The 11,774-nt window shown below is 39.2% G+C and overlaps 1 protein-coding gene across 1 annotated transcript; it reads left to right on the top strand.

Annotated features, from left to right (window-relative positions):
- Positions 1-2,242: 2,242 nt before the first annotated feature.
- LOC149812888 (putative alpha,alpha-trehalose-phosphate synthase [UDP-forming] 9) lies at positions 2,243-7,107 on the top strand. Its single transcript, XM_089991483.1, has 4 exons — positions 2,243-2,624; positions 3,808-5,838; positions 5,944-6,217; positions 6,375-7,107. The coding sequence occupies exons 2-4, from the start codon at positions 3,851-3,853 to the stop codon at positions 6,684-6,686; spliced, it is 2,574 nt and encodes an 857-aa protein (XP_089847609.1). The 5' UTR covers positions 2,243-2,624; positions 3,808-3,850; the 3' UTR covers positions 6,687-7,107.
- Positions 7,108-11,774: the final 4,667 nt, after the last annotated feature.

Below are 11,774 nucleotides of genomic sequence, written 5' to 3'. Positions count from 1 at the left end.
GATTTGTGACTATATTAATTAACCCAGGCAATGGAAGAGGATAAGTAGAGCCAAAGTGCCAAATCGCTTCCACTCAACCCCTATGTTGATGCTCCTCTTTGGGATTTCATTCATGCAAGTTGTTTTGATCAAATCAGGCTCCACAGATGTGATCTAGACCACTCATTTAGTGAATATCAATATTTAAATAGCCAAAGACCAACTTATGCGCAGGTTTTTTTGGCGATTAAAACATCAACGGTTGAAAAAAACACAAAAATTAATGATTTAAAAAATCACATTTTTTTTTGTCGAAAAAAATATGATTCAAGGGTTGATTCTTATTAAATCTACCATAGCGAATGGATTTATATAGTCAGATTTGATTGAAATTCCATTTATATAATCAGATTTGATTAAAAAAACTTGCATCATAAGATTTAAGAGGAGGATGAAGGTGGGGGATGACAAGGGATGAGCGGAACCTAACCCTCAAAGTGCACGATGGACCAAGTCATAGTCAAACTTGCTTGTAAAAATAAATCAAGTGGGCGATATAAGACAAGATAGATTAGTAGATTTGCACTATGATAGTCTAGGTTAGATCCACACTATATCCTCGATATTTTAAACTTATCATGCTTTTAACATGACATTCTCCAAAGCTGGAAAGAATTTTGAATTTGTGATATTTTCGAAATAATGCTTATTTTGAGAATGCCATGATCTTATCATGATATTAATTCGATATGAAAACTTTAAATAACATTTATATCTGTTTTTTCGACAAAGAAAGCTGGGGTTAATCAGTCCTTTACAAATTATAAAACTATACCATTGGGATTTGAACTTGCAACGTCCCAACACAAGGTAACGTGAACTAACTGCTCCTGCCACAAGCAGAGCCCCTATTGGTAATAACATTTAGATCTTTATATTACATACACAGTGTATTTTTTAAATTTCATATATGGCAATATTTTTGCTAGATTGTTTTTTTAAAAAACAATTTTTTTTAAAAAATTTACTTCACGATTTCCTTTGGCTGAGAAATACTCAAAATTTTGACATTGTTTAGAAACCCCCAACTCAGTTATGCCGGTCCCAGTCCCAACATCCAATAGCACCACCTCAAAATCAAATCAAAACCCCATTCGAGTTCCATATCAGGTACCGTTCAAGATCCAAATCCAGGTCCAGTATGCCAAAGCGGGTGGTGTAACCCGTCTGTCCACCAATCTCACACAATTCACCCATGTACCAGCCATGGATCAATATCCATTTAGGCTTGGATAAGGATCCAATCCACCGACAACCACATACCCAAACCCATTTGCTTTCCTAGTTTTTTTTTTTGAATCTTGAATTGAAGAGAGAAAATCATGGGTGCACCGACGAGGTGGGTTCATGGTCCAAGAGGAGAGAAAATAGGGGTATTTTGGTAATTTCTATTGAACATTAAAATGTATAATATCAATATCGGAGAAATGAAAGCTGGCGAGTCGCGTGGGCGGGTAGCGGCGTGCAGGTCTTCGTTAACAGCTGTCACATCAGCTCCTCCCCTCGAAAAATCACCCCTCCAAGACTCACAATTTACAAGCATACCATGTCACCTCCGTCACTCTTTCCGAACCAATTTGGTGACCCGGTTTCCGAGTCAAACTCGGATCGTTCTTGGTTCGAGCCAGATAAGAATAAGGATGGTTAACCCAAGTGTGTGTGTTATCGCGCAAGCTCGCACCATCCGTACGTTATCTCGAGCATTTCTTGCTTAGTTTCTCGTTATATACTTGTTGTGAGCCTTGTTTGACATGAGCAAGGTTTAGGTGATGAGCATTAAAGATGTCATTAAAGAGCTTAAGGTAAATCCAAGGAATTAGCCCAACTTACCACTTAACTAATTACTATTCTCTTTGCAACTACAAAATGGTCAAGCAAAACATAATTAACCCAATTAGTTGATTAGAATTTTGGCTCAAAACTCAACCTCATGACCAGGTGTATCATTAGCCCTTTTAAGACAAAGACAATGATTGAACTAGGCGAAGGACGGGATTAAGACTCGGGGATGAGGGAAGAATCGTCCGAGTCACCGGACTGAGTAACCATGGACGGGTTTTCGTGGTGAAAGTAGAGTGGCGTTTTAGTAATTTATAAGACAGAGGGGATTGGTTAGGAAATGGGGATTTTTTCCAAAAAAGGGGAAGGGGTCCTTGAGCGCACGTTAACCCGAGGTTAAGATGATTTTTAACAATGGTTAAGTAGAGCGAGTGGAAGTATCTGTAATCCATTGATAAAATCCAGTTCACGGTTTCACGTCGTCATTGCTCTCTCTCTCTCTGTCTAGAATTTCTCCGGCGACCATTTTCCGGCAGACCCATCTATCTCTCTCTCTAGAATTTCTCCGGCGACCATTTTCCGGCCGACCCATCTCTCTCTCTCTCTCTCTATCCCGCTAGATAGTGGGCGTTTGGTTTCGGTTACGGGGGAAGGCGAGAATCCGTTACAGAGCTCGCCGGAATTCGATTTTCCGTTATCCGGAGTGCTGAATCTTCGCTGGGAATTCGGTGGGATTGAAGTCTTTGGACGCGGGTTTTGAGGGTTCTTGCGTTTATTTCTCTACCTTTTCTGGAGACTTTTGTTCGGTGCGTTTTCTTTCTTTTTCTGTGTTTTCTGTTGATTTTCTCTGGGTTTGTTGTTGTCGAGAGGGTCTTCATTGGGGTGTTTTTGGAGAAAATTTTGTGTTTTGTGAGTCGGTTTCTGTTATATGATGGGTTTCCCTTTCTGGGGCGTCGGTATTTGTTGAAAATTCGGTGTTTTTCCGGCGACTTGCAATGATCGCGATCGTGGTCCACGACGGCTGGTATGATATGGTCAAATTATTGATTAGTTGGGTTTTGTGTTTTTCGAAATTTGCGTACAGGGGCGAGTTTTTTTGCTGCTTTATCTCGGCTTGTGATCGGTGGAAATGGACATTTGGGTCTAAAAATTTGGTGTTTTTGTTGATTTTTGATACCCTTATTGAAATCCGATGATGGTGGCCTGTAATTTCTAAGATATTGGTTTTGTATTGTGTCCTATGAAATTTCATGCTCTTGAAATTGTGTAAAGTATTCTATGGTTTGTGGAATTTTGGTCTTTGGGATGTAAATTGTTTTCATTCTTGGTTATGCATTGTTGGGTTGCTTGGTGCTGGAAGAGTAATTGAATAATATGGCTAAAGTTGGTTTCTTGAGCGGTATTAATCTGTTATGGGAAGTACCTTTTTTCGTTCATTTTATTGGTGAAATGATTGTGGGTCGTTTTGATCACCTGATCTGCTGTCTTTTTTTATGCTTGTTTGGATTATCGTATTACATTTTTTAGAATAAGATATGAGTTAGATGAAGATGATTCTTGATGTTGAAGAATCACAATTTTCTGTTTGTCTTCTTGTAACACATTGCCCATTTTGAGCATTTTTTATGTTGATACAGGATCCTCTGTCTGTGCTAAGAATCGCAGGTTTGGTGACACTAATTGTCGTACCCACTACAGTCTGTTATGTAGAAGGGTTTTACTTTTCTTAATGCATGTACCCATTGATAGTATTGTTTTCCTTATTCTGTGTAAGTTCTATTCACCACTTCAGTCAAATTAGCATGTTAATTTAGCCCCCCGTTAGCGTTGTTCCATCATGGACGAAGCTTCTTCCTGTTTATATTTATCTGCATGTTGGTTCCTTTGATAGGGCGTACTAGAATATCCATCCCTTGTGGAATACTAACTTTGGACTTGAAATGATGGCCCAATCAAGATTTTTAATTAGGTCTCCATTCTCTTGTGCAGATCTTGCTGGTATTGTGCAGTTGTTTCTTGCTATATCAGCATCATGGTTTCACAATCTTGCACAAACCTTTTAGGTTTGTTTACTGGGGATCTATTAAATTTTCCTCAAACCACGAGGCGACTTCCCCGTGTGATGACCATCCCAGGGATTATATCAGACTTTGATGGTGATAACCACAATAATGGGACATTAGAGGCCCTATCTTCTGCTTGTCCGGAGAGGAAAATTATTGTAGCCAATCAGCTCCCTCTGCATGCTCAGTGGGATGTGACTAGTAAAACATGGAACTTCAGTTGGGATGAGGATTCTATTCTTCTTCAACTGAAGGATGGCTTCTCCTCTGACATTGAGGTTGTCTATGTTGGTTGTCTCAAGGCTGATATAGATCCAAGCGAGCAAGAGGATATTGCCCAAAGACTTCTTGATGATTTCAAATGTGTACCTGCGTTTCTGCCCTCTGACCTTCAAGTGAAGTTTTACCATGGCTTCTGCAAGCAGCAGCTATGGCCTCTTTTCCATTACATGCTCCCATTGTGTCCGGACCATGGGGATCGCTTTGATCGATCTCTCTGGCAGGCTTATGTGTCTGCTAATAAGATATTTGCCGACAAGGTTGTGGAGGTGATTAATCCTGATGATGATTATGTTTGGGTTCATGACTACCATCTCATGATTCTTCCTACCTTCTTGAGGAAGCGTTTTCATCGACTAAAACTGGGCTTCTTCCTGCACAGTCCATTTCCATCTTCAGAAATTTACAGGACGCTGCCTGTTCGTGATGAGATTTTAAGGTCATTGCTGAATTCAGATCTGATTGGATTTCATACATTTGACTATGCTCGGCATTTTCTCTCCTGTTGCAGTAGAATGCTGGGCCTAGATTATGAATCTAAACGAGGCTACATTGAACTTGAGTACTATGGTCGCACAGTGAGCATTAAGATTCTTCCTGTAGGAGTCCACATGGGTCAGCTTGAGTCTGTATTGAATCGTCCTGAGACATCTTCCAAAGTTAAAGAGATTCAGGAACAGTTCCAAGGAAAGACTTTGATTCTGGGTGTTGATGATATGGACATATTCAAAGGTATTAGTCTGAAGCTACTGGCAATGGAACGATTGCTGGATCAACATTCTGACCTGAGAGGGGAAATAGTCCTGGTTCAGATCGCCAACCCTGCCAGGAGCTCAGGGAAGGATGTTCATGAAGCAATAAAGGAAACATGTATGATTGCAGAGAGGATCAATGACCAGTATGGTTACCCGGGTTATGAGCCTGTGGTTCTGATTGATAAGCCCATACCACTCTATGAGAAAATTGCATTCTATGTCGTATCTGAGTGCTGTGTGGTTAACGCAGTGAGGGATGGGATGAATTTGGTCCCATACAAGTATGTTGTTTGCAGGCAGGGCACCCCACAGTTGGATGAAGCCATGCATGTTGCCCCAGGTACCAGAAAGGAGAGCATGCTTGTTGTGTCTGAATTTATTGGCTGTTCGCCTTCTCTGAGTGGAGCAATCCGAGCAAACCCGTGGAACATTGATGCAGTGGCTGATGCCATGAAAGCAGCCATATCTATGGGTGATACAGAGAAACATTTGCGCCATGAGAAGCATTACAGATATGTTAGTTCACATGACGTGGCTTATTGGGCCCGTAGCTTTGATCAGGATTTAGAGAGAGCATGCAGGGATCACTTTGCTAAGAGATGCTGGGGAATTGGTTTTGGCTTAGGCTTTAGAATTGTGGCTCTCAGTCCCAATTTCAGGAAGCTCTCTGTTGAACACATTGTCTCTGCATACAGGCAAACCAATAGAAGAGCCATATTTTTGGATTATGATGGCACCATGATGCCTCAGACATCTATCAATAAAACCCCCAACGCGGAAGTGATATCAGTTCTCAATAGCTTGTGCAGTGATCCTAACAATACTGTGTTCATTGTTAGTGGCAGAGGGTGCAAATCTTTGAGTGATTGGTTCTCCCCCTGTGGCTTGTTGGGGATTGCTGCAGAGCATGGCTACTTTATCAGGTAGATCAGCTTCACTCACTTTGTTTGACTGACATTTTGCTGCCTTTTACAAACAATCAAACGTCAAAATTGATTGCTAATCTTGTTGTTGCTTTGTCTGAGCAGATGGCGCAAAGATGCTGAGTGGGAATCCCCTTCCATTGCTGCTGACTTTGATTGGAAGCGGATCGCTGAACCTGTTATGAGAGTGTACACGGAGACAACTGATGGCTCTTCAATGGAAATAAAGGAGAGTGCTCTGGTTTGGCATCACCAAGATGCTGATCCTGATTTTGGTTCTTGCCAAGCCAAGGAATTATTAGACCATCTTGAAAGTGTTCTTGCAAATGAGCCTGTGATGGTTAAACGGGGCCAGTGGATAGTTGAAGTCAAGCCACAGGTATGCTGTCTTATACAATCTTCCAAGATACTGCCACTAATTAATATTCATCTCACCTTGTTAGCATATGAGCAACTCTTGCTTGAGTTGATTAATGTGGTATGTTGGAAGTTGGTTCTTTGAATCCCTGTTTTTAATTACTTTGCTATGGTTGCAGGGTGTAAGCAAAGGTCTGGTTGCCAAGCTCATCCTTTCGACAATGTCAAGCAGCGGTCCACCACCGGATTTCGTGATGTGCATTGGAGATGATCGATCAGACGAAGACATGTTTGAGAGCATTGCAACTGCTATACCCTCAGCAACTGATATTTTTGTATGTACAGTTGGCCAGAAGCCAAGCAAAGCCAAATACTATCTTGATGACACTGTGGAAGTCATAAAAATGCTTCATGGTCTTGCTGCTGCATCAAGCCAATCACCGAAAGGACCACAACCACCTGTTCAGGTTTCGTTCGAGAGCTCTGCTTAAAGCAGGAGCAGCAGCAGCAGCGGCGGCAGTGAACATAATAGAACTGACAGAGTAGAATCGGTTGGCACAACGTTTTGACTTGTTAACTCCATTTTGATATATGTAAAGGAGTTAACCTGCAATAATCAAATATACATCTGGTTGGTTGGTTGGGGTGAGGGGATGTGGTTGTTGATAACTTTCATCTTGTGATTGCTCCATTTTGGGTGTTTGCCTGATGAAAGGAAACCTGTGATTGTTTAATTGAGGGTTGGATGTCAACAAGTGAAAGGTGAAGAAAAGAGATGAAAAGGAGTGCTGGCAGAATGGTTTTTGATTACCAAAGTTTCATGAGTTCTTGTGATTATCTTTTCTTGGTTGTGATGGCTTCATTAATTTGTATAGACTCATATTTTTCAAATATATTCACCTTTTCCCTAAATTCTTTTACCCTGTTCCTCATGGGACACAAATCACTCAGCTTTTTTTATAGGATCTCTTATCTTTTGTTCAATGCCCATCTGGAACTCTTGGGGTGTTTGGAGACTGCTCGGAACTGGACCACAGTTCTCACTTTGTGTGCATGTTGGTATTTCTATTTCTTGTAGATGCATCTTTTTTTTTTTTATAAGCAAGCTGTGCTTAGCCCGACCCCCTCACCAGTTATACAGTACCATTGGGTTTTGAACTTGCAATGCCACAACACAATGTGACGGGCACTAACAGCTGTACCAAACAAGCGTGAGTTGTAGATGCATCTTAAGTTCACAAACTTGGTAAAGTTTTATAAGTTGACCTCGGAAAAGACCTGGATATTGTAGGCCAGTGGGGTCCTACACAGGCTTCATTGTGTTGGTCAGTCTTTTGTTTGCCCCGTAATCTTCCTATTTATGTGTCTATTGCATTACTTGGACATCTGCTCAAGTGTTAATGAGACCAAACTGGATCATGACACTAATGTGGTTGGTGGGGAATCCATTTACACATCCACCCAGCTAAGTCAATTAGCCCCTGCCCTTTCTCACCAATATCATGTCGTCCGTGACCAAACTAAGTTCGTGCAGGTTTCACGCTAACCGTCCATCTTCTCCTTGAGCTCACTGCTTGTCGTCAACCAAGGTGTAGATTCTACATCAACCGTGTATCTTCCCCAGTTTGTTTTTGTGTGGCTGGTGCAATTCTACCCAACCTCTCTCTCTTTTGGAATATGGTTTTTCATGGAGTCAAGAGGTGTGGATGAGAATGGATAAGGATCAAAGTGAGCGCATAACCATGGTGTTCATAAAATCGTTACGGTTCTCTTCATTAAAGAAAGAGAACGTACAGAAAAAAGTGGGGGAGGAAATCTAAACAAAATCTTTTGAGTCTCTATCGAATGAAGACCAGAGAGTCAGAAGTCGACGCTTTCCCTTTGTTTTCTTGCTGGCAAATTTCTTTCAAAAAGTTGTCCCCGGACGGAACGCCAATCCTCCTGTCCGTCTCCCTGTCCCTGACCTTGGCAGTTGACCCTAGACTAAGTTTTTTTGTTTTCAATAACCAGAGGAAACCACCATTATGTTTTGGACATCCCTTCACCAAGAGGGGATACAGGGATCCCTTAAGTGCCTGCCGACACAGGCCAATCACATGACAGCATTCTGCTGTGGGGCCCATGGAATGCCGTCATGTGATTGGCCTAGGTTACATAGGCAGGCACTTAAGCGATCCCTGAATCTCTTTCATCCTGTTACGGGACAAGAGGTGTCAACTGTGTTCCTGTTGGCTTGTTAGCTGTTATAGGATTTCGTCCATCCAAAAGCTGGTCCCACCAAACAAAACCTGTACATCATATCTATAGTGTTAGATGTGATAAAAAAACAAAAACAAGAGAGTTCCGTCCCATTTGCTAGGCACATACACACGAGTGTAGTATATATATATATATGAAAACCTACAAAATAGGCACGATGCTAAATGAATCATGATATTGGATTTTCAGTGTTTTTTTTTCAAAATTTTGACCATACAAATGTGATATATATTCTTGCTTTTATAGGAATCACTTCTTAAAGCATTTGATTAGCATGATAAGGTTTCAAAAAATAATGGCCTATAATTTTCATAAATTTTTGAGGCTCTAAATACCATTTTTCATCCAAAATGCATGATCCAAGTGTTGATTTCTATTAAATCAATCATGTTGAACACGTGTGGGAATTTCAAACAAAAAATTACCAAAAATCCAATATCATATTTTATTTAGCACGGTGCCTATTTTATAGGTTTTCATTTCCCATATATATATATATATATATATATATATATATATATATATATATATATATATATATATATCCATGCTAAACGAAACATACAAAATTTTGTTTTTTTGGGCTTTTTTTATTTTATTTAAAAATTTTGACTGTATATATGTGATCTATGTACTTGATTTTATAGGGATCAACTCTTGAAGAGTTCGATTCTGACACATGGGTGGGTTTTTATAAGGTTCAAAAAATCAAAAGTCCAAAATATTTGTAAAATTTTTAGGCTCTAATTTTTTTTTTCATCAAAAATACATGATCCATGTATGAATTCCTAGTAAATTGACCATTCCCAACACATTTATAGGGTCAGAACCGTGAAAAAAAGAAAAAGAAAAGCCTAAAAACCCATTTAACATGTTTCATTTAACATATTTCATTAAAAAACCCATTTAACATGTTTCATTTAACATTGTATAATGGGGTTTTCGGCTTTTCTGTTGCTTTTTGTAAGGTTCTGACCCAATAAATGTGTTGGGCATGGTCAATTTACTAAAAAATCACACCTGGATCTTGTGTTTTCGATAAAAAAAATGATATTTGGAGCCTAAAAATTTTACAAAGATTTTGGACCGATTTTTCGAACCTTATAAAAACCCACACATGTGGCGGGATCGAATGCTTCAAGAGCTGATCCCTATAAAATCAACTACATAGATCACATCTGTACCGTCATAATTTAAAAATAAAACAAAAAAAGCTTCAAAAACAATATATCTTGCCAATACCAAATGTGGTAGCATTTTGAAAATTTATATTGCTACATTTAGGGCTAGACCATTTTTTTTGGAAAATTATAAAAGTCAATTGCCAACTTTAAGTTAAAAAGTTTTATAAGAATCAGATTCCAAGTCTAACGTATTTTGCATATTTTTCTAAGATTTTGTAATACGTACAAGGTTTAGAATGGTTGACAAATCTTTTTAACTTGATTTGGCGAACAAATAAGATGCCTAATGAGTGGAGGAAGAGTACTTTGGTGCCTTTATATAAGAATAAGGGTGATATACAAGATTGCACAAACTATCGTGGTATAAAACTCATGAGTCATACTATGAAACTTTGGGAGAGGGTGATTGAGTCTAGGTTGAGGAAGGTTGTCATGATATCGGAGAATCAATTTGGTTTTATGCCTGGAAGATCATCTATGGAAGCTATACATATTCTTAGACAACTTATTGAAAGATATAAAGAGAGGAACAAAGATTTGCATATGGTTTTTATTGATTTAGAGAAGGCATACGATAGAGTACCTAGGGACGTTCTCTGGTGGACAATGATGAAGAAAGGTGTTTCTCTCAAGTACATTAGTATAATTAAAGATATGTATGAAGGAGTAGTAACCAATGTCCGCACTTGTGGAGGGGTGACAACCAATTTTCCTATAATGGTTGGGTTACATCAAGGATCTGCTTTAAGCCCTTTCCTATTTGCGATAGTGATGGATGAGCTTACGAGATCAATTCAAGAAAATATACCGTGGTGTATGTTGTTTGCTGATGATATTGTTTTGATTGATGAGTCTAGAGCTGGGGTTAATGCTAAGTTAGAATTATGGAGACAGACATTGGAAGCTAGAGGTTTTAAGTTGAGTAAGAGTAAGACTGAATATATGGAATGTCGGTTTAGTAAACAACGAAGTAGTGATGGGAGTGTAGTGAAGCTTGGTGAGCAAGAAATACCGGTGAATGATTATTTCAAATATTTGGGATCCATCATTCAAAAGTATGGAGAAATTGATGGAGATGTAAATCATAGGATAAAGGTTGGGTGGATGAAATGGAAAAGTGCAACTGGAGTGCTGTGCGATCGTAAAATGCCATTGCGGTTGAAGGGAAAGTTGTATAAGACGACTATTAGACCCGCTTTACTATATGGTACGGAATGTTGGGCTGCCAAGAGACATCATATTCAAAAAATGAGTGTAGCTGAGATGCGGATGCTTAGATGGATATGTGGAAATACAATAAAAGATAAGATTCGGAACGAGGAGATACGTAAGAAGGTAGGTGTTGCACCCATTGAAAATAAGATGCGAGAGAATCGTTTACGGTGGTTTGGACATATTTGGCGAAGGCCTAATGATGCTCCTGTTAGAAGGTTGGAGAAATGGGAAAATATATTAGTTAAAAGAGGTCAGGGTAGGCCTAGGAAGACTTGGATGGAGATGCTAGGAAAGGATATGAATGCTTTGAACCTCACCGAGGACATGGCATTGGATAGAAATGATTGGAGGAAAAGGATTCATGTGGAAGACTCAAAATGAATTTCTTTTTTGGTTCATATCGCTGACCCCAATTGTTTTGGGATGAAGGCATAGTTGTTGTTTGTAATACGTGCAAGAAATAGTGATAAACTTGGTGAAATACATAAAAATTGCAGTTCAAGAGATTTAGGTGACTTTTGTAAAATATCCAAGTTGAAGTTTTCATTATTTTTTCTCAAAACCTCACTTTCTAAACGAGCATTTTTTTCTCTTCACAAGCTAAGGTTAAGCAAACCCTTGACCGTTCATCTAATCATGAGAAAAAAAAAGATGTAAAACTATCGATTCGGTCTAAATATAGGCATTCCTGAGTTGGACCCAATCAGATTTCAATGTGATTCAGATTCAGGTGTGCAAAAGGTAATACTGAATCCAGATCCAACTATTTAATAAGATGTGTCGTAATTCGTTCAAATTATCCATTGGATTTGGTTTATTTTGGATCCAAATTCAGATTTGGATGTAAAGCTGCATTCAAAATTGTATCCAATTGTTAATCAGATAATTCCGAATAAATGGATGCAGATTCTGTCAGATATC

Source organism: Nuphar pumila, chromosome 16 (assembly GCF_984573655.1).
Source record: "Nuphar pumila chromosome 16, dmNupPumi1.hap1.1, whole genome shotgun sequence".
NCBI lineage: Eukaryota > Viridiplantae > Streptophyta > Magnoliopsida > Nymphaeales > Nymphaeaceae > Nuphar > Nuphar pumila.
This window is presented reverse-complemented; position numbering and strand designations above follow the sequence as displayed.